The sequence below is a fragment of the Cyprinodon tularosa genome, unplaced genomic scaffold (assembly GCF_016077235.1).
Source record: "Cyprinodon tularosa strain WSP-4 unplaced genomic scaffold, ASM1607723v1 ctg318, whole genome shotgun sequence".
Taxonomy (NCBI): domain Eukaryota; kingdom Metazoa; phylum Chordata; class Actinopteri; order Cyprinodontiformes; family Cyprinodontidae; genus Cyprinodon; species Cyprinodon tularosa.
In genome coordinates this window covers 729,861-752,939 of record NW_024039028.1, presented here as the reverse complement: position 1 = coordinate 752,939, position 23,079 = coordinate 729,861, and the positions used below count along the sequence as shown (strand labels likewise).

The following is a 23,079-nucleotide window of genomic DNA, read 5'->3' as shown; positions in this document are numbered from 1 at the left end:
AGACGACCATCGACACCTTGCACAAGGAGGGCAAGACACAAAAGGTCATCGCTAAAGAGGCTGGCTGTTCACAGAGCTCAGTGTCCAAGCACATTAATAGAGAGGCGAAGGGAAGGAAAAGATGTGGTCGAAAAAAGTGTACAAGCAAGAGAGATAACCGCACCCTGGAGAGGATTGTGAAACAAAACCCATTCAAAAATGTGGGGGAGATTCACAAAGAGTGGACTGCAGCTGGAGTGAGTGCTTCAAGAACCACCACACACAGACGTATGAAAGACATGGGTTTCTGCTGTCGCATTCCTTGTGTCAAGCCACTCTTGAACCACAGACAGCATCAGAAGCGTCTTGCCTGGGCTAAAGAGAAACAGGACTGGACTGCTGGTGAGTGGTCCAAAGTCATGTTCTCTGATGAAAGTAAATTTTGCATTTCCTTTGGAAATCAAGGTCCCAGAGTCTGGAGGAAAAGAAGAGAGGCACTTCATCCACGTTGCTTGAAGTCCAGTGTAAAGTTTCCACAGTCAGTGATGGTTTGGGGTGCCATGTCATCTGCTGGTGTTGGTCCATTGTGTTTTCTGAGGTCCAGGGTCAACGCAGCCACATACCAGGAAGTTTTAGAGCACTTCATGCTTCCTGCAGCTGACCAACTTTTTGGAGATGCAGATTTCATTTTCCAACAGGACTTGGCACCTGCACACAGTGCCAAAGCTACCAGTACCTGGTTGAAGGACCATGGTATCCCTGTTCTTAATTGGCCAGCAAACTCTCCTGACCTTAACCCCATAGAAAATCTATGGGGTATTGTGAAGAAGAAGATGCAATACACCAGACCCAACAATTCAGAAGAGCTAAAAGCCACTATTAGAGCAACCTGGGCTATCATAACACCTGAGCAGTGCCACAGACTGATCGACTCCATGCCACGCCGCATTGCTGCAGTAATACAGGCCAAAGGAGGCCCAACTAAATACTGAGTGCTGTACATGCTCATACTTTTCATGTTCATACTTTTCAGTTGGCCAACATTTCTATAAATCCTTTGTTTTTATTGGTCTTCAGTAATATTCTAATTTTCTGATATGATGAATTTGGGATTTTCATTTGTTGTCATTTGTAATCATCAAAATTAAACAAAATAAACATCTGAAATATATGAGTTTGTATGTAATGTATGAATATAATATACAAGTTTCACTTTTTAAATGGAATTACTGAAATCAATCTACTTTTTCATGATATTCTAATTTTATGACCAGCACCTGTATATGATGTACAATATATGAAATTTAAACTGGAGACGATTGAATGCTTAACTGCTGTTTAAGCAGTTTTTTTGGGGGAGTTTTTTCATGGTTTTCGCCTGTCGTATAAACTTTTTTGGAACTGCTGCCTCTTTCACCTTTGCCTTGCATCAACTGATTGCAACCAGATACTTCTCAGCTTTTTGCTAGATCTTCAATTTGCTTTACTATCCTACCTCCTTCACACACAATTGTTAAGTCCTGCACCACCAGAAGATTCCTACCTGCTGGTTGACTATCACTAAAGAAACAGTACAGTAAAGTGCATCTACTAATAGTTAATTTGACTAATTTCTCCCCAATTTTGTGAAGTTGTTCAGCGGACTTTGGTCACTGAGTCAGAGTTCTCCACTGAACAAATCAACAAACATATCAGCTTTGGATTTGTGAGGATTTGGTTATGGTTTGTTGACCCGAAATCAGAGGCAGGAAGGAAGAGTTGAGATTTCTTGGTGATTTAATGAAAGTAAACTGAAAACTGAGGCAGGTTATCGAAAAATCCAAAATGAAAACAAAGTCAAAACAAACATGAAACCATGAGTCCAAAAATCCAAAGATCAAAAACGTGAAAACACAAGTCAGAACGTACCAAAAACCATTGAGACATCAGGGGAATCACTTTAACAAGGAGGAAGACTCAGAAAGACGAGTTGGAGGAAGTTAGACGAGGACCCAGCAAAGAGGAACTGAAGAGAGAGCATTTATAGAAGACAGAAACAAAGAGAGGGCTAATGAGCAGATTGGGAACAGGTGAGCAGAGAGCAGATCAGAAGAGGAGCTCGGGAAAAAGGAGAACACAAGAGGGCAGCAAAAAAAAAAAACCTGGAAGACTGAAAATAGCTAGAAAACACAACAAAATAAGAATTAAACAACTAAAACTATAAAAACATGGAGCAAAGTAAAACTAAACACTCAAAAGAAAACATAACAGAACCAAGACTAAGACAGTAACTAAGAAAAAAAAACAAAGAACACAATAAAGTAAGAATTAAACCATAAAAAACTATAAAACAAAGAGCAAAGCAAAATTGACAATCCAAAAGAAAAATATAACAGAAACAGAAACCTAACAGGATTCAAGAGGATTAACGCTGCAAAACATAAATAAACCACGCAAACACCAAGACTTAACAGTGTGAGATGTAACATTGACTTTATTTTGATAATATTCATCCGCATCTACATACCTAACCTAGAAAAACAGAACAAAAACAGGTGATGTTTGTTGATGTACTGTTCAATAAATGAAACACAAGCAAACTGCATTCATTAAACGTATAGTGGAGGATGTTCTTTTTCCGGGTGGATCATCAAAATAAGTGGTCCTCCTAATTGTCAATCATTCTGTTGATATGTTTATGTCGCACCGTCCTACGCGCTCGTCCCCAAAATGTTTTCCTTAGCGGTGGTGAGTCTGACATAGTGGAAAATTTGAAATCTTCTTTTGGAAGGTAAGCTTGTATGAGCAATGCAAACTGCAACATTTAAAAAGAGCGTGCACGAAGAAAAATGGGCTTGTGCACGCTATCGCACGCGTTTAACAGGCGTTCCCTCTCGGGAGCAGATACAGAGTTGTGCATGTGCATTTTTTTTATTTTATTTTTAAGTGGAAAGGGCAGGTCTTTTAAAAAAAATTGTGAAAATCCTCCAGTATACCTTAAAGTACATCATGACATCAAAGCTCCAGTTTAATTTCAGTCATAAGTCCATATTAACAAATCTTTAACAAATGAAATATATATGAAACTAAAAATTATTTCCATACAGTTGACCAGCAATTAGCTTTTTGCAAAAACTCTCTCAGTTTACAAACATGTCAAATACAGCATCCAGAAATCTGGCCACCCGTTGTCCCATCTTGGCCTCCAGAACTGCGTTGAGGGCGCTGAGCCCCTCAATGGGTGTCATGTTCTCGGGGCAGAGTTCTAGTTTCATAAAAAAAAGTCAGTGATAAACAACCGGCAGTAAACACATGCTAGAAGAAAGTGGCCATATTCTTACCATTTTCTGGGTTTAATATTATAGGTGTCGGCATCTGAAGGCATTCTGCTTGCTTTTTCAACAGTTCCACTGCAGCTGGGGAAACACTCCTGCTCTTACCTACAAATAAAGGAGTTCATTTTTATTTTATCTGTTATTATAGACCAAGTAGTTCTACCTGTATAGCCTGTGCAAGATGTGTCATTTAAAAAAATGTTCAGTGTCAAAGCAGGGAACAGAAAAGCAGCATTCTTAAATCTCTTTTGAAAAACTGTAAAAATCTTCTATAAATTATTATTCTCACTAAACATAAGAAGACTGATGAATTTATCTGTTCCAGCAACGATATCCTCTTTGGCAACCAGACAGTCGGCACACTCTGTTGACAGGTAGACTTCTTTAAGGTAGAAAGGTTGCTCTGTGGACAGCAAACGCAGCATGAAGCAGACAGAGTAGTTAATATGAACCATTTTCCCTCCGTTCCTCCTCTTTACTTACCGATTAACATAGTGCTGTTCTCAAAGATCACATCGTAGGATAAACTAGAACATTGGCCCATTCTGGAAGGTAAAGAGCATAAGATCTCATTGTTGATTATTATTTGCATGCATTCAATAACTAACCAAATGAAGCAGTTAACCAAGATGTGCATTAATCCCTCAGGAAAACTCTGTTTTGTTCCCACCCTGTATCTTTTTACAGCAGCCTGGAACATAACAGAGACATGTGGACCTGGAAGTTATGTTCATAAATATCTAAATGTTAGTTATTGCCAGATAAGCAGAGGTGAGCGCTATTGAGAGTACATTTAGCCGAGTAGTTTTTCTAAATATGAAACTGTAAGAGTATTTTAAAGAGCCTTTTACTTTTCTGCTACTTTAATCATATTACTTTGAATGACGGCATGCTGCTCATTTCTGGCTGTTTTATGTCGAACAAACAGGCATCACATTAAAACACATCTGTTTCCATGTTCTAATATAATTTTCTGTGTGGTGTGCGTCCTCCTTTCTTAGAGCAAGAGAATATGTGGTAAATGTTACATCTTGTTAGCAGAACAGTTCAAACCGTCTACATATATACAAATTTAATTTCCTTTTAAACACCAGCACTATTTTGTCCAAAGCCGTACATTGATTATTTATTCTCCAGATGCACAGTATTTATGTTGTAAAATCACTGTACAGTACAGTATTTTATTTGTATATTTGCCAAACTCTGTCGCTTATTCTGTTATTTTTAGACACTTTTTAAGGTCCACATGTGTGTGACCACTTTTGCTATAATCTTTGGCAGCTGTAACATTAAAATTTCCCCACTGTGGGACAATTAAGGGATTTTCTATTCTAATTTATTCTATTTTTATTTAAGGACTGATTTCATCAGACAAAATATATCTAATATTTCCAAAATAAATCAGACAATAAGATCAAACAGTTACTGTACTAATTGTTTTTTTGCGTAACTTGAGTAATTTTTGAAGAGCTTCATATCACCTCAACTGACATGTTTATATCTATTATTTGACTGTTATATCACCTTATTTAGTTGTGTACCAACAGATTAGATGAATAGCATTTTATTATTCATACTCTTTTGGGGATTGTTGAAAAGTTTTACGTCAGTTTTTAAACTCCGTATTTAAAATGCAGATGCATCCCCACTTTGGAATTACTGTATAATGCTGTTTTAAATTTATCCGCAATGACCCAGTAAAAATATTAGTGTATCTCAGGCTATGCTATACAGCAGCTTTTGTCTTAAGTAATATATTTTAAAGATTTTTTTCACTTTTACTCATCTGCATCATTGAACAATACTGCAGAGGGCAGCCATTTCATTTCATCCCCTTCACAAATTGATGATTTGTGAAGGGGATTATAGATCTATAGATTTATAGATGTTCAAGATTGGCCTTTTGTTCAGAGTAGTCCTGTTTCTCTGACTGTGACTAACTAGATGATCTCTCTTCATCCTCTGACATGGGAGTTGGCTCGGAGCTCGTCTGCCTGGCTGTGTGTTTCCTGGACGGACCGCCTTTTACAGCTGCTTTTTGTATCTCTGCTTCTGTCTCCTTGAACCTCAGTCGGCCTCGGCAGATGGCCGCTCACACTGAGCCTGGTTCTGCTGGAGGTTTCTTCCTGTTAAAAGGGATTTTTTTCCTCTCCACTGTCGCTACAAGCATGCTTAGTGTGAGGGATTGCCTTCGAGTCAATGAGTCGATGCTATCAACTGGTTTCTTTAGATAGAAAACTTTTAAACAATGTGACTATATGATCTGGTTGAACTGTAAAGTGCCTTGAGATGACATGTGTTTTGAATTGGCGCTATATAAATAAACTGAATTGAATTGAGATCATATCTCTCCTGTTCTAGCTTCTTCTCACTGGCTTCCTGTTAAATCCAGAATAGAATTATCTTATTTATCCTTTACAGATATTAAATAACAAAGTTCCATCTTATATCCCTAGTAGGGGAGTGATGGCCTAGTGGTTAAAGCAGTGCATTAAAGCAAATCGCTTCGATCCCCACAGCCTGCACTCTGGGGTTCCTGGGCAACACCCTTAACCCCACACTGCTCCTTGGGTGCCACACAATGGCAGCCCACTGCTCCCCAAGAGGATGGGTTAAATGCAGAGATAAATTTCTCCAGTGTGAGATCAATAAAGTAAATTTTTTTTATTATCGAGATATAATTGTTCTTTATGTTCCTAAAAGAGCACTTTGCTCTCAATCTGCAGGTTTACTACTACCTAAAATTTTTAAAAGTAGAATGGGAGGCAGATCTTTTAGTTATTAGGCTCCTCTCCTTTGGAACAAACTACCAGTTTTATTCCACTTAAATCAGACAAAACAGCAATTTAAATTGAATAAATTCATATTTCTCAATCTATGCCCATATGTGTTGTTTGCATTAAAGGAATGAACTGAAACTGAGCAGCTTTACATCCTCTGATTCTGGACGAGATTGAGGACGTTGCTCCTGGAGGTGGCGGTCATATCCAGCCAGACGCTGGTCATCAGGTGAGCCAGGGAGCGACTTCCTGGGATGTCAGAGCTCCCTCCAATGTAGTACCACCGACCCAACATCTGCAGCACACAGACATTACATTGCATAGTCTATTTTTGAATATGACAATAGCTTAACATGGGCTTCTTGTTGGTTTTTGGAAATATTTTGGGGAAGACTTTTGGGGAAGTTGTTAATGAAATGATAAGATATTCTGGAACAAAAATTCTGTTTTCCATGTTTGCTGATCAAGTGTGTTAGTTGTCCAAAAACTTCATCACTTTACAGGACGGAGCTTTGATTTTTACAGCAAAGACATCATTGGGAGGGTTAGTAACATATAAAGATCAGGTACTTAAAAAAATATTACTTTAAGCAACAAATTTCAATTATCAATTATCATTTTGGAGCATAAAAAAATAAATAAATAAAGGATTAATATAAATTCACCTATTGAACCAGCTTGTAGAATAAAATGAAATAAAAGATAAAATATATGGAAATCTAAAACTCTACCAGTCTGGTGTGACTTAAACTGGTCTTGAAGGTACAGTGGCGGATGGATCATCAAAATAAGTGGTCCTTCTAATTGTTAATCATTCTGGTGATATGTTTATAAGGCCGTCCTACGTGCTTGCCCACATTTTCACTTACTGGTGTTGAGTCTGACATAGTGAAAAAATTGCTAATCTTCTTTTGGTAAGTAAGCTTGTTTTGGCAATGCAAACAGCAACTTTTAAACAGAGCATGCATCAAGAGAAATTATCTTGCATGCTTTTAAAAGGCGTTCCTTCTCGGGAGCAGATACAGGGTTGTGCATTTTATTTTATATTTTTAAGTGGAGAGGGCAGGTCTTTTAAAATAATTTGCAAAAATCCACCATTAAACCTCCAATAAACTATACATGCCCACTTTCAAAGATATAAATGGTTTCTCTCCAATAGATGCAGATTGTATTAAATAAGGGGCATTTATTTGGACAATGTAATAATGTGAATAAGCAGCTGAATAAACGGTGACAGTGGAGGTTAAACTTTGACTCACAGTTTAAGACTATTTCTGCTGATGAGATGAAAAACAAAACACAAGATTAACTCCAACACCTGGAATTTCCAACTAATAATCATCCTATATAATATTTAACAAATGCCACATTTGAAAAATTTCTAGGTTGTCTTACATTTACTTAATTAAATTCCAAAAACATCAGATGGACAATATATCTGCACATTATGTTTCAATCTAAACATGTTAAAGTACTGACAGTATTTCATGCAGGGACTTACTTCTTCATTGCTGACAGCTATTGCTTTGAGTAGAGTGTCACAGCTGTTCAGAGGAGCAGAGAATCCCAGCGAGATGAGACTCAGCAGCACAACGGCAGAAAAACACTTCATTTTCCTAACGAATCTTTGTTTATAGTCCCAGAGCCTCCTCCAAGGGCTGCCTTTATGGTATCTCTTGTTTGTTTGCCCTCCAAAGGAACTTTGCCTCCTCACTGTATCGCAAATTTTTATTCCAATAGTGCCCCTACCTAGATGAAACATTTATTCGGAGGGTTTTGAGCTGATGCAACCAAAGTAAACAGTTAAACGAAGGAAGCAGACTTTGGCCTTTTTTCAGGACGATTGATCAGATCACATGTGGGAGCTTTACAGAACATTATGCATAGTTGTACACTACAGTAGAGTAGCACATGTAGTTTTATGAATATGATCCTAATTTTAATGTTCCTCAAGCTTCCTTGTAGAGTAAATTAAGTATTTTAAGCCTTGTGTTCATTGTTTGCTTTATAATAGTGAAAGCTCAACTTTCCTGCATTGTTACATTCTTATAAGCTAGAAATTAGGTGTATAAAGTTCTCATAGCTGTAATCTATAATTTGAGGCAATGAGGAATTAAAACATTTAAAAGGTTTTATTACATTTATTCCAGAACACCAGTCTCTGTGTAGTTTAGCCAAATAAAATGTTTTAAGAATGATGCTCTAACATGGGGTTTGATTCCCATGAAGTTTGCATGTTCTTCCTGTGCATGAGTGGGTTCTCTTCGGGTACTCTGGCTTCCTCCCACAGTCTAAAAACATAACCGTTAGGTTCATTGGCTTCTCTAAATTCTCCTTAGGTGTTATGTAAACGGTTGTTTTTCCCGTTTCTCTGCATTGCCCTGCGATAGACTGGCGACCTGATCAGGGTGTACCCCGCCTCTTGCCCATTGACAGCCGGAGAGGGTTGCACCAACAACCCTCATGACCACAGCAGGGATAAGCATGTCAGAAAACGGATGGTTGGTTGGTGTAACATCACAGCCGCTAGTGATATTCTTGACTTTGCTAAATGCTCCTGCGTTGAGTCCAAAGACCATTCCTTATGAAAAGAAATACAGCAACATGAAGTTCAATTTAAAGTCTGCAACAAATAATGTGAAGGGACCATTAAATATGTGAATAAAGGATGAGAACAGAATTAAAGTTGCTATTAATGTCTGCAACAGGGTAGAGGAAATCCCATGCAGTGGGAAATAGGACACCAACACCAAAAGTTTTAAAACACCCCAATCATTCCAGTTTTTGATTTAAAATGTGTGGTTTGAAATCACAGAAATAAGAAACTGGAGTTTAAAATCAAATGAAACAATGTTGGGCTATTCGGTTTAATAAGGAGATAAAGAGACAACTTATCAAAAGTGTTTTTAATCAAAGTTAACAGACAGCAAGTTCTTAGATGTCTTAATTTCTTACAAGAACAGAATGATACCAAACCATCAATACAAAAAAAACTTTCATCAGACTAATGGTCCTGAATGAACAATGAAATCTCTGAATGTGAGCTAATTGTTGCAGCTTTGCTCTGAGAGATGGGCTGGGACAGGTGGCTGCAGGACTACTGTGTTTACTGGTGGGAGGATAAGAGGGGTGATCAGCTCTCCCTCAGCTCCTGCTCTCCTCTGAGGTGATGGTGACGTTAAGGAGGATGCAGGAGAACATGATTCTTTCATTTAATTTCCTTCCTCTCCTGCCTGGGGACAAATCGAAGAGAAACTAAGAGATGGACATTTTTACTCCATAGCCTCCTGGTTCTCCTGATCTGCACCTATATCCTCACTAGCCTCTTTGCCCTCTTTGCTCCTTTTACTCTTCTTGTGTTTGTGCCTCCTGTGGCTGTCGCCCTCTTCGCTGTCGTGTCTCCTTCGGCTGCTGCTACTGTAAAGGAGAAAACAGGAGGAGAGTCAAACAAGGACAGAAGACCGGAGGAGAGGGGATAAGCAGCAGGGCACAGAAATTAGAGATGGACAAAAATAGGGGAAGGATCAATGAGACAGCAGGGACAGAGCAGAGACAAGAGGACAAGGAATGACAGAAAGGACAAAAAGGGGATTTAATGAAAGAGGGAGAAAATGATGGAAGAAGTAAACGTATATTCAAAGTTTCTTTGCTGAGTATTTCAGCTTAGAAATTCAACTGAGTTAACTTCATGAAGTTTTATGAGAACACTGATTAATAGGCTTCAAACAAGCATTAGATAAACTGATCAGGTTTATCCCTGCCAATATTTATTTTATGCTTTTTCTGAGGGTTATTTTAATCAGACTTTTTTATACTTTATATATATATATAACTATATCTATAAATCCATCGCGATATATATAGTAAGTGCTACATTTTCTTATAGAAATGGAGAGAAAACCACCAAATACAGAAATAAGCGTATCCTAGTATCTGCTAATAGGTGACGAGTTCTCAGGTTGCATTGATGGATTTGTTCGTTTTTATGAATTTATTTAACAGGAAAATAAAAATCACATTTTCCTGTAATATAGCTGCTGATTCTTATTGGAGTTATCATTAAATAAAAAATATAGAAACTAATTGAGTTGTTCGTTTTCTTAATCAGACAACTGCATATGATGGGCTCCATTGGTTCAAGCAGTTTTTTTCCCCACAACTTTGTGAAAGGACATTAAACAGGAGAACCCATCAATTCACTTCCTGCATAAACACATCAGATTAAAAGCAATTTCCATTAGGATTTAGATTAAGGGTGACCTGAGATTTCAGTTACAGACGTTTGCTTTGATGTATAGATCAGGAGAATACTAATCCCTTTATTTCTTGTAAGATTCAGAACTAAAACTTTCAGAAATGGAAACTTCTTTGTATAATGTTGATTTATTAGATGAAATAAAACAAAGTTTGAACAAACCCAGATGGGTCAGTAACCTTTTGCAGCTGAAAAGTCTGGTCTAAGTCTGAAAATGTACTGCTGTGCCTGACAAAGATTGAAATAAAGCAGGATTAAACCAAAGTAGGAAACGCCTCACTCTGATTACCCCTAATGTTTTAGATCTCCTTGCTGTGAAAGAAGTCCAGTAACATCAGGATGACGGAGAATGTCCCAATAACAAGTCAGCGTTCAGTGTACCTGCGGGAGGACTTGTGACGTCCCTCCTCTTTCTCGCGGTGCCGCCTCTCCCTGTGTCTCTCCTCTTTTTCTCGGCTGGCCCGATCTCGATGGCGCTCTGCGTAACCGCGTTCCTGGTACTCGCGGTAGCGATATCGCTCTTCATCACTATGTAAAAACAATCATTTCATTTATACATCAGGTATACAAGCACAGTGTTTGAGTATGGATTTCAGGCCTCCTGGATTTGCTCCACATTTGCTGTGAAGTGAAAGTTAACAGTGCAGGTTTATTCAATTAGAGGCCTTTTTCTGTCAGACATTTATTTTTCTGAACAGTATCAGCCCTGATCTCCATCCTGAACATCAAACTGTTCAGTGAGCTACAGGAAATACACCGTGTGTGTGTGTGTGTGTGTGTGTGTCCTTCTGACCTGGTGTAGCTCATGGTGGAGGGGCTGTGCTCCCTCTCTCGCTCCCGTTCATGGGTCCTCTCTCTGGGTCTGTCTCGCTCCTTTTCTCTCTTGTCCTCACGGCGGGAATAGTAGTCCCAGGGTTTGCTGTTGTCCACCATGGGGGGCCATGGGGGAGGCACACCTCCTGCTAAAGGTGGTGGGTAAGCACCTGCATAGGGAATAATTAGGAATTCAATTTAAATGTTTGCTGGAAATGAGCCACAGATCAGATGGGTTCCCTCATGTAGTCAATTTTCTTTTAGGTTTATAATGTGTAAGAAGGAGACTGATGATGAGATTTCTACCTTGAGGAAACGGGTACGGAGGGACAGAGCGCCCATCGTAGCCCCCTGTGTGGCTGCTATGGAAACAGACAAAAGAAGGTTAGCATCGCTCAGTGGGTGACTGCAGATGTCCTGTTTCTCTAAACATTTACAGTCCTGTGAAAATTTAGAAAACTTCAATAATTATCCTGGTCTTCACCGAGAGATATTCTGATAGATTAGCAATTTAATATGTTTCATTAAAACACACAAACTGATTAAATTAGACATTAAATACCATAAAAAACTTATTTAAATGTAAATAAATTTATTGCCCTACAATAGGGAAGTTTGTCATCTGCATTTAACCCATCACCTTGGGGAGCAGAGGGGTGCCATTGTGTGGCGCCAATGGAGCAATCAGGGGTTAAGGGTTTTGCTCAGGAACCCAGAGTGGATATTCACAACCTTCTCAGAGCTCAAGCTCACAACTCTATCCCACTAGGCTAACACTCCCCTTACCCTTTTTAATTAAATCCATAAAAAAAAAAAAAAAAAGAAAAAAACACATTTCACATCCAAAAGCCTAAAATCTACTGCTTGAAACTAATTATTTACGCTGCACTGTTTTTTATTTTTATTTTTTTGCATAGAGGGTCTGCTCCCTATGCGGACCACTGGACCAGATGCAAGGTATTCCTGCATAGTATATATATAAGAAATCCCCCCACCATTAACTTGCTGCTCTAACAAGCTGAAAAAAAAACATTTTGGTCACTTTAGGCTCAAGCTTGAACGCAGCCCAAGAGACTCTTTTTTTTCTTTTCTTTTTTTATTATTCCAGCCCTTTGGGTGGAGGTAAAATATTTAAAAGGGGTTTGGTTCCACAAAGAAAAAACAAAAAACAAAAACCTCCAGTAGGCACTTGTGCTAGAGACATAAGCACTTTTCCAAACAAAGGTTACGGTAAAATTGTGCAACAATGGATTCTGGATAAGCAGACTTTCACAAAAAAATAAAAAATAAAAAAAATACATAAAAGTGAAACATCTACAAGCTTGTGGTAGGTGCAAAGAAAAATCAAAATAAAATAAAAATTTTGACTTTTGGGAAATTCATTCAGCGCCAGTTAACATGTTTCGTGGGAAATATTTTCAAATAGATTCCAGATTCATAGCTTTTAATTTGTTGTTTTTTTAATGATCTCATATGCTGCAGCAAAGCATCACCAACCAAGCACATTTCAGGCCTAAAACTCTCCTGAAAAGTTGCATTTATCTTATATTAAAAATATGTCCTAAATGTTAACTGAGCCCCCCAGACAACATTATTTCAGAAGTTGTGGTCTCTATCTCACCAACTTCAATTTGGACTTCCTGTTCTTATTAGGTAGCTATAAAAAGTCTCAGAGTGTAACCAATGTGTTTTAGGTCAAATCTGCTTATAAGCCAAACCTACACTTTTTTCTTTTTTCCCCATGTTTTCTTTCAGTTTAGTTTAAACCTTTTTAAACAGCAAAACAGACTGCTAAGACCTCAGAGTTTAGTGACTCTAAAAGGGAGCCTGTTTACATAACTTGCAGCAGTAGCATTAGCCCCCTGTAAAAACAACAGAAGGTCACAGAGATGAAAACTGGAGTTTTTTGGCCCTTGACCTCGTGTTTTATCTACAAATATAAAGTTCAGCAAGTGAGTCCAAAGTGTTACCTGTCCATTGTGGGAATTAAAGAAGGTGGAGGGCCGCTTGTTGGAGGGTGAAAACCAGGAGGAGGGACTGTAATAGGCAATCCTGTGAGGTAGAGCAAGATGAAAAACATAAACAATCAAAGCAAACATATTCATTAAAAAAATCAAGTGAGAAAATGAACTGACTGGGTGGAGGTATGAGAGGAGGTGCAGTGCTGACGTTGGGTGGGGGAGGGAGGAAAGGAGGTGGGGGTATGTTTGGAGGAATCGGTCCAGGAGGGAAGAAGGTAGGAATCTTAGCTGCAGACGATTCAGCTTCCGATGTCGAATGCTCCGAGATCACCTACACAAAAACAGACAGCAGAGGGCGCTGTCAGCACCTTCTTCAGGGCTTTGAAGAGAGACGTTTCAGTGGCTTCTGTACCTGGATATTGTTTCCCTCCAAGTTGTGTCTGCGTCGCCCCTCAACCCTGCTGATTGTAGCCAACTGACCACCAATCACATCAATCGTACCACTTGTCTTCCTGCAGAGAAAATATTGAGATAAAAACATAAGAGCCAGAGAAGAACGTGGGGCAACTTTAGATTTACAGGCAAAATAGAAAAAAAAAATCCCTTAAGTTTATGATCAGTCTGTTAGAAATTACAATATGAAGCATAACTGAGACGTAGCCTACCAAACATCTGTTTTATCAAATTCATGAATAAACCTATAATTCATTAAATATCAAATGAAGCATTTTTTTTAATTTCCTGATAGAAAAGTTAATAGAATCTGACAGCAAAATGATTTCACTAAAGATAATAAATCTAAGGCTACGTTCACACAGCAGGCCTTGATCCTCAATTCTAATTTTTTATGAAATCCAATGGTCGTTCACATTTCCAATTAAATGAGACTTGTAAGTGATCTACTGTGCGAAAAGCATTTATACATCTTAAGTGTCCCACATGCAGAGTACTGAAGCGCATCTAGCGATCTTTCATTTCTTTCGCAACCTCAGCCAGTGCATTAACAACATGATCTTTTCAAGAAGGTTAAAAATAAAGACTGCTCTCAGATTTATCATCCGCCATGTTTGTTTTTCTAACTGCTTCTGCTTCTTGCTTTCATTACAAGACAGAATGTTGACCTTTTTCGAGTATTAATAGAGTTCAGGTCGGATGAATGCGACCTGGCCGTTCAGACACAGGTCACATTTGAAAAGATCAGATTCAGAACCACCATAGCCAAGTGGCCTGGGTCGCACTCGAAAAAATGGGATCAGTGTTGTTGTTTTTTGCACATATGCGACCTGTATGTGATCTTTTCATGACAGTCCAAACAACAACAACAGCAAAAAACAAAAATAAACAACAACAAAAAAAACATCAAATTGGGTCACATCAGGTTGCTGTGTAAACTAAACACAATGTAGAGAAAAGTGAAAAGGCTAGAAGATAATTGACAAAAGACAAAGTCCTTTTTCATGGCACTTTCAAATATGGCCTAAAATGAATAAAAGAAAAAAAAACTAAGGTGTATTAGAAAACTTAGACATTACCCAACACAAGCATTTTTGATGGATAAATGTTACGTTAATGCAGTACTAAGGCCCACACAGTCATAGGAAGAACAGCTGACTGGAAAAGTGCACATAAAAAGTCACGGTTTGTCTCAGAGATCTGTATTACATTTTTAGTTTTTTTTTCCAGCATTACTGCGTAACCGACTGTTACACTCCCTCTCAGTTTTCAGAATTATGCTGTGATTGGGTTGCTGTTGGAGCACTTCGGCACCATGTAAATGCGTTATTTCGACCGCTACAGGCATGTGTGATTGTTTAGGTGTCTGTATCTGTTTAATCTATGTCTAGAGCAAAGCCAGATTTTGGGCAGCACTCTGGCTGATGTCTGATCTCTGCTTCCATGTGATTTTTAGGCTGCATGTATTGAGCGCCTGCTCCCGCTTCTTTTCACCCTTTGATCCTCTGCAACCACCAACTGTGTCAAAGGTAAAGGTTTCTACAAATTGGCAGCCATGGAGTCACAGTGCTGTAAACACAAGCAAGCTGGCCTGACCTAAACAAAAACAGAATCTGGTTTATTGTAAAGGGAAAGATGAGAGACACCAGACCTAACAGAGCAGATCACCTACAGGATGTTTTTAAAGCCAGTTTGGGATTTTAATAGATTTTAATTGATGAATTTCATGGAAATAAACCATCTTTTCAGAAGATTGACTAGTTAAAGAAAACATAGAGATATATTTTTATCTTATGTAACAATCTAAAACCCAGTTCTGGGTACTTTAAAATGAGAAGAAATAATAAGAAGAAATAAAAAGAAATCATGTAGTGTGCCATTACTCTATGCAATATACAGCCTTTAATTTCTAATATGAATGATTGATCATTTAGCCGTTTTACCAATGCTCCATTTTTTAAATTGACACTTAAGGCCAATTTATGCTTCTGACGCATCGCCTCTGCAACCGTTAAGTCTGTCTCTGTGCGCGACCACGCCACCGCGCAGAGGTTCTGCAACCGTCGTTGCTCACCTCAAAAAAATCCTGACTATGCGTCAGACGGTCGCAAACCCGCGCAGACCTCAAGCGAAGTGCGCAGACAAAAAACCAGCTGTGATTGGTCCTTGGTATGCCTTTCCGGCTGTCTGTGTGGTCGTCTTTCTCGATTCAGTGCCGGATCGCGCCATTTTTAAAAACCAAGGAACAACTACAACGGACAACTACGACGAAAGGTTAAGTTTGGAAGTACAAACACTTGTACGATGCCTCAGACAAATTATATAAAAATGCCAAGGTCTCTGCCAACTCCTGGAGGGAGATCAGCCAGATCCTTGAGTGGGATCCAAAGGAGTGTTTACAAAGGTGGAAGAGACGTGAAATTCTCGAATAGGCTCCCACTTGCGAATTGGCGGGAAACTGCTGTGCGTCCCTTGAAATTCCAGACCGACAGAGCAAAAACATACCAGCAAAACTGGTTCGCAACCAGCGACATTTGATGTGTGAGCTTGCAGAAGTATAATCTGCCCTTTACAGACTGAATAAATACACTGCGAGTTCAAAAACTTCCGCCGTAAAAAGCAATAGCCTTTTTTTCCCGTTACACATTCAGTAACTGTAAAGATGGGTTTTCTTCCAGTTCCATAAGGTCAAACATTCACAGGAAACAAGAATGAAGTCATTACCTGGCGATCTGACTGGAAACAGACTTGTACAGGCTGACAGGGGATGGGAAGTCTGCTTTAGATGTGTGAACAGCTAAACTGGATACCTCCTTTTCATTTCCTGTTCTGCCCTGTTGAACCTATGGAAATCCCAAAGAAATACATTATCAGAATATTTTACAAGACAAAACAATCTATGTCTGAGATTAGCAGAGAAACATAAGTCCTACAGTGATCTTGCTGGTCCCTGAGCTGCCTGTAGAAACCTCCAGCCCCTTTTGCAGCCTCTTCTGCTTCTCACAATAAGCCTTCCAGGTGTCCTCATTGAAGCCGTAGTTGAAGTAGTCGGACAAATCAGCACCTGCAAACCAATTCAACAAGACGTTCAGTTTATCACGATGTTGTGTGGCTGCAACAAACAATGGAAAATATTATACACTTGATTGATTTTAGTATTTCCTGGATTTAATGGTTAAAATATTTAAAAGTTCAATGAAAAACTATAAAGTGAGTGTTTTCAGGCTTCATTTAAGTAACACTGGTTAACTTTTGAACCAAGTATCATGTATTATTTAAACTCTTAAACTGAACTGTTTCATTTGGCTTGTTACTACAAGAGGTGCTAAACTTCAGAATTACAGATCTAGAAACATAGTGTCAGAAAGTTACAGTATTGCTTTAAAGTTTAGGTCTACATAATTATTATTCAACTTTATTAATCTCACACTGGAGAAATTCCCTCTCTGCATTTACCCATCCCCTTGGGGAGAAGTGGGCTGCCATTGTGCGGCGCCCGGGGAGCAGTGTGGGGTTAAGGGTCTTTGCTCAGGGACCCAGAGTGGAGGCTGTGGGGATCGAACCCGGTACTTGCAACCTTCTCAGAGCACAAGCACACTGTTCTAACCACTAGACCAACACTCCCCTGACATTGTACTATCACCGTATTGGCCCAAATATAAGACACGGTTTGTTTGTTTTTTTGTTCAAATGATGTGAAAATGTGGGTTCATCTTATAGTCGAGGTCTAACCAATTATACAGAATGATAGTTTTCTGGGGTCGCTACACAAACGCAACAGTAGAGGGCGCCATTCTTTTTTTTTTTTTTTTTTTTTAAAGCCAGTGACCTCACTCTGGCTGGGGTCATCTTTCTATCACAACAGAAGTATTGACAAGGATGCTACAAACGGAGAGTCGCTGGCAAGAACAGAGTGGATCAAAAGTCAGACAAGTTTGCAGACCTTGAGGTGGAGTTATGACGCCAATTTAAACAAATGGTGGTCAATGCAGCGGAGGCATCAAACGACTCTAAAGCAGCAAATAAATATGGCATTACAGGGTAAAATTTTAGAAGATGGAATGTTTAAAGAGAACAGGAAAAATGCGATCGGCAAAAGAAAAGCTTATCAAAAAATTGCAGAGCTACGGGGTGGTAGTAGGAGAGACAGTGCGAGCTGCAAGGCAGAGGACATCGGCGACTAAAAGCCTCATTTGAGACGGTTTTTGAGACGTTCCGTATGTTCAGATTGCATTCGAGTTCAAGTGTTGCGAGATTTCAATTTAGTGTGTCACTGTGTTTTATTTTACTTTTTGTTTTATTGCACAAATCTTTCAGTGCAATAGTATTTCAATTAAATGGTTAGCACTTAGATATAAAATAGGTTATTAAAATCTATTAAATCTATTAATCTATTAAATTGATCTCCACTTAACAACCACCTTTGTAAAGCATCCCATCTCTTTTGGTACTTTTTCCTTGATGGATACAAAAATACACAAGAACCCTGAACAGACCTGGTTTCCTCCAGGGTTTCTCTTCGAATGACTCCATGTCCACCTCCAGCACAGGGATGCCATTAATGTTTCCAGGTGCATCCAGATCCACGCCCTTAAGTTTTGTGGTCACTAGAAATAAAAACAATATCTTAGAGGCTTTTTATGACAGAGAAAGAACCAAAACTGGGCCAGGTCAACAGTCGAATGAGCCAGCAGATCAAACTGATGAAGAGCGCACCTTGTCCATACGGTCTTGAGCCTGTTGTCTTTATGTTGAGGTTAACAGGTGGGGCTCCATATGTCCTGAACAGAAAAAATATACATTACAAAAATTTATGTTTAATCTGACACTAGGAAATGAAGCTGCTTCAGCATTTATTATAAAATAAATTTACAGTATTCAGGATTGTAACATGGGTGAAACTTGTGCCAACTGAATAGAAGAAAAATATATACATATATTGCCTTTAAACTTGAGCATTTTAAAGCTCATTGAGACTAAATATTTGTGGATGAGCACTACATGATTAAACTGATAGCAGATCATTTCAAAGTGTTAATAAATGTATGTTTTGCATCAAAATGAACAAACAGACCCATAAAAAAATTATAATAAAATAAGAATAGGCCAAAAAAAAATAAATCTAAATCGAGCTACTGAAAAAAAAAAAACATTTTCGTTTTGGTCAACATTTGGTAAGGAAACAACTTCGTCGGTTTAACCTCCTAAAACTTTCACTGTTTTTAAACAAGCATCAACTGATGCATACGCCATTACTTAATTAACAACATTTTTTGTCTCCGGAGTTCAGCGATGCCTCCATTAACATGTTTGTAATGTACATCAGTACATCAGTACACTAGGTGTGGGCATTTATCATGAAAAATTTCCGGTCATGGTAAGAATTTTGATTTATCGTTTAAACAATAAATTAGAATCAACAATGAATAAAAAGTACAGAAACTGTGTGAACTGTCAGAGTTTCTATGTTTTTTGTTCTTTTTTTGTCTCATTATTTTCCATCGGGGCATTGAATAATATTAAAATGATTAAATGTGGTTACTATCAGATGATTTGTCAATTAAATCATACTTCTTTATGAAACTGGCTTCCTAAAGAAACCACATTTGAAAGGGTATATTCTTCAAGAGTTTTCTTTGTGATTGTGGGGCTATGATGGCTGTGGTAAGAAGGCACCGCCAAACCTGAGAAAGACTAAAGAACAATTTTTATTTTATTGTTTTCAGGATAACATCACCCAATATTGCAATTTTTGAGTGCACATCACTCAGCCCTAGAAACAACCTTATCATAAAATGAGTTAAATTATACTTAAGACAACTCTCTATGACAGAAAACATGTTTTCTTAATTTTTGAAAATCTGTGAAAATAAAAACAAATTGACTGCACATAAGTTTTATCAAACCCTTGCCATATGGCTCAGGTAAATAGCATTTCAGATCTTTCTAAAGCTTAGCATAAAGGAATATTTTCTTTGCAGAACTTAGAGACTTGTGTATATCCCCGCTACGCAAAGTTTAATACAAAAATACCAAGCAGAACCTTAAGGCAAGTCCTACTGGTCTGCTTGTGAGAGCAAAGCTGTTGATTTATGATCAGGGACATCAATTCCCAGAGCTTTATTAGCTAAACAGGACACACAAAAAAGAAGAGAGACTTACGTATACTGTGGTGCTCCAGTTTTAATGTCACCAATGGTAACTCGGACATCATCATCGTCGTCATCACTGTCGCTGTCACTCTCCACATCCTCACCCGTAGCTTCACCTGGGGCCTAAATAAGAAAAAGTGAAACATGAAATAAAGTATGGAAAAGAAAAAACATAACAGAAAGATAGAAAAAAAAAAGACAAAGAGGAACTATGTCCCAAGGCCATACCTCAGTTGCAACTCCATTTCCAGTGGCGTGTACATCAACAATGGCAGCATCATCTGTTGAAGTCTCAGCAGGTGCACTGGAGATTTAATATACAATCAGACACTTTGTAGTTTTAATTAAATAAGCAAGAGATGGATCGACAGAGCTTTATGAAGATTCAATAACATTCACTATTTCCTTCCAAAATCCACAATATTACCAAGAAATCTGGGCTTGAATACATAATACATGTAGATGACAAAAATATGGCTCATCCTTGCCAAAGCAGGCTGATAATACTCAAGCCCTCGGTTATGTTCCTCTTGAATAGGAAGGATGTGTATCTGTATACCACAACTCAGTACAAGACAATTCAAAAGACTTTCCATGAATTAGAGCCGATCTTCTAGAGTTAGTGTTACCTGACACTAGCACTCAGTTTGGTTTCTTCATCCTCTTCCTTGCTTTCTGATTCATCTGGAATACAGACAAAACATTAGTTTAGCTAAAAGCAAACTTAAAGCAATGTTTAAAACCACTTATAATAACCAAATTATTTAGAAAAGTATTCCACGCTAAATATGGAAAAATTAAAGTTCACACGTTTATTTGTAATTAATGCTTATGCTGTTAACGCTAAAGGCCTATGAACCAAATAAACAAGCGATGCTAGTTAGCATCCAGGCTAATGTTCATTATTTTTTTCCCCCTCAGAGCCCAGAAAGGTTCGTTATTTGAACTAAAGGGATAGTAAAACATATCGTTGACGGTTGAGCGTAGGGTGCTTCTGGTTGGTTTTACCTCCATACAGCCATTCCTCCTCTTCATCACCGGCGCTGGCGTCAGTAGTGGCTGTTTTGTCCGCTTCCTCCGCAGACATGTTGAGCTAAAGTACAGTTTATAGCGACAGTAGCTCCAACTGCCGAAGCAGCAAGCCTCAGTGACGCTTAAGAATGCAAAAATACGACAGCTATTTCTCCTATAAACGGTGAAATATAACTACGAACGTAAAACATTACTTCTTACATTCATTTTCAACCTGTGCAAGTCGGCGAGACCCCCGGCGGAAGAAGCTGCTGGGCCCGCTAAGGTCAGAGAGTATGAGCAGAAAACACAGCGCCCCCAGCTGGGCGGAGGGAATTACTGCCTCGTTTCAGATCTCTGCTTCTTTGCTAAAGGTATAGCTTGGGATTTATGTGGTGGGGGAACTGATTGTTCATTAACAAGTTACAATAAAGTTTTACGTAATATAGCTAATGTTCCTCTTATGTCAGTTAAAAACAGTATATCTAATTTCTCTATTCCAAGACTCCATAAGCCTCAAATTTAGCATGTGGACATTAGCGATAATAACTGCACCGTTATTGTACTGTTCTTGAATCAATATTCTATACATAATATGTACCTCGGTCGAACTAAACGTACATTTCTCTTACAACATTTGAACAAATCTACGATAAACAAAATTTGGACAAATTATTTGAAATTCCCAATTCCTCCTAAATATAAAGAATTACAATTTAGAATAATAAATGGCATATATCCTTCAAATGAGTACTTAAAAGAGAGATTTAAGTTCAATGTTGGGAATTGTGATTTCTGTACAACTCAATTGGAAACTACTAATCATTTGTTTTATGAATGTAAAGAAGTAAGAAACCTATGGGATCAACTTAAGATCTTTCTATCTTCTAGATCTATAAATGTGGACTTTATTTCCTTACAAATTATTCAGTTTGGTTTATATATTAATGAAAAAATCTGAAATTCTTAGTTAATACTTTGATATCCATAAATGTCATTATGTAAAATGATCCCTCTCATTCTCTGCTCTCAAAAACGAACTTTCCTCCTTTAACCGATGTCTGAAAAAGATGCAGAACCTTAAAGCAAATAAATTGTCTGAATAAATCTTTTTTCTCTTCCTTGTTCTAGCCTCTAATTTTTTTATTGGAGTTAATAAGAGTTGTGATCTTATTTGTTTCTTGTAATGTTCATTATTGACGTATTGTTGAGATTGTCATTGATATTCTTTATTTTTCAATTAAAAAATATTTAAAAATTATGTGGCGGGATTTCTTTGTTAGGTTGTTTCTAGAAAAAGCGCTGAACTCTCCAAAATGTCAAAGTGGCTGATGTAAACCATACTTTTAACAACCTTTAAACAGTTAATCTTTGCATTTGGCAGTTATTTACAAAGAACAATATGACTACATTGGCAAGGTCTAGGAACAAAACAATTAATATGATTAATCCTGATTAATCAATTATTGAATAAATTGTCAATTAATTTAGTAATTGGATAATCATAATCTGGAGTATACAGACCCTAAAAAATGCCATTCGCTAAAAGAGCAAATCTGAGTTGAAATCAGGCGTAAAAATTGTAAAATAATCTTTAAACAATTTGCATTTATTACAAAAAAATTCCTTCTGTGCATATGCCTTATATAAAACTCCTCAAGTGGTATAACTTTAATTTCCCCTGGTTTATATTCTGTGAAAAATACACTTTTTGCTAGTTGATAATTAATAAATAATTGAAAAGATAATCAAAAGATTAATCAATTAGCAAAATAATCAATTGTTGGAGCCCTAGAAAGATCACAGGGACAGAATCAACAATGTTCCTCAAAGAAAAACAAGATGAAGATGAAACACATTCTGCATCTCCTGTTCTTAGTACATGTATTACTAAGGGTCATCATTAGTATCAGGATCATCACTGCTTCCATTTCCTGTTTAAATCATCTGTAAGGAGTTAAACAATGCAAATATGATATGACGTTCATACAAGGATGTTGGACATAAACACTTTTGAGGTGTTTAAGAATAAAACTGTTTTAAAGATAGTAAGTTCACTTTTCCCTAGCATAGCTGTCAGCATCGGCACACAGGTCCACTTACACTGAAACTTTATGCCAAATGAAAACAGTTATCCCCTAAGAGAGACAATAACTGCTAATAACCTGTTCACAGATCTCAAATTACAATATTCTGAATTACCCATTTAATTGTGTGGATGGAGCCACCTCCTGCTAGTGTTGCTGTCATGCTTGGTTTATTACTGAGAGTCTCTAGTGCCACAAAGCTGCAATCAAGCTTAAACATATACCGGTAACAAGAACAGGGGGATGCTCTAACAGAAATGCAAACAGTAAGGCA

At 37.9% G+C, this 23,079-nt stretch overlaps 2 protein-coding genes across 2 annotated transcripts; both read right to left on the bottom strand.

Annotated features, from left to right (window-relative positions):
• Positions 1 to 2,824: 2,824 nt before the first annotated feature.
• On the bottom strand, positions 2,825 to 7,872 carry LOC119788459. Its single transcript, XM_038292806.1, has 6 exons — positions 7,575 to 7,872; positions 6,226 to 6,368; positions 3,777 to 3,838; positions 3,583 to 3,696; positions 3,300 to 3,398; positions 2,825 to 3,223 (listed from the first exon to the last, which is right to left on the bottom strand). Exons 1-6 carry the CDS (start codon positions 7,833 to 7,835, stop codon positions 3,099 to 3,101), a joined length of 804 nt encoding a protein of 267 aa, XP_038148734.1. The 5' UTR covers positions 7,836 to 7,872; the 3' UTR covers positions 2,825 to 3,098.
• A 1,092-nt stretch (positions 7,873 to 8,964) lies between these two features.
• Positions 8,965 to 21,000, bottom strand: fip1l1b (FIP1 like 1b (S. cerevisiae)). The gene is made up of 15 exons (XM_038292797.1): positions 20,716 to 21,000; positions 20,337 to 20,391; positions 19,936 to 20,011; positions 19,718 to 19,830; positions 18,272 to 18,336; positions 18,052 to 18,162; positions 16,489 to 16,619; positions 16,280 to 16,398; positions 13,515 to 13,614; positions 13,277 to 13,433; positions 13,112 to 13,193; positions 11,448 to 11,503; positions 11,122 to 11,311; positions 10,710 to 10,856; positions 8,965 to 9,490 (listed from the first exon to the last, which is right to left on the bottom strand). Exons 1-15 carry the CDS (start codon positions 20,792 to 20,794, stop codon positions 9,346 to 9,348), a joined length of 1,626 nt encoding a protein of 541 aa, XP_038148725.1. The 5' UTR covers positions 20,795 to 21,000; the 3' UTR covers positions 8,965 to 9,345.
• Between the last annotated feature and the right edge of the window lie 2,079 nt (positions 21,001 to 23,079).

What these genes read in the sequence shown, in the direction of transcription:
- LOC119788459 (XM_038292806.1), bottom strand. Translation starts at nt 7,835, where the DNA reads ATGTTTCATCTAGGTAGGGGCACTATTGGAATAAAAATTTGCGATACA. An exon ending in GAACAGCACTATGTTAATCG is followed by an intron (nt 3,697 to 3,776) that starts GTAAGTAAAGAG and finishes TGCTGTCCACAG; the next exon opens with AGCAACCTTTCTACCTTAAA. An exon ending in CATCAGTCTTCTTATGTTTA is followed by an intron (nt 3,399 to 3,582) that starts GTGAGAATAATA and finishes CTTTATTTGTAG; the next exon opens with GTAAGAGCAGGAGTGTTTCC.
- fip1l1b (XM_038292797.1), bottom strand. Translation starts at nt 20,794, where the DNA reads ATGTCTGCGGAGGAAGCGGACAAAACAGCCACTACTGACGCCAGCGCC. An exon ending in GTTTCCAGTCAGATCGCCAG is followed by an intron (nt 13,615 to 16,279) that starts GTAATGACTTCA and finishes TTTTCTCTGCAG; the next exon opens with GAAGACAAGTGGTACGATTG. An exon ending in CGTCACAAGTCCTCCCGCAG is followed by an intron (nt 9,491 to 10,709) that starts GTACACTGAACG and finishes TCTCCTTTACAG; the next exon opens with TAGCAGCAGCCGAAGGAGAC.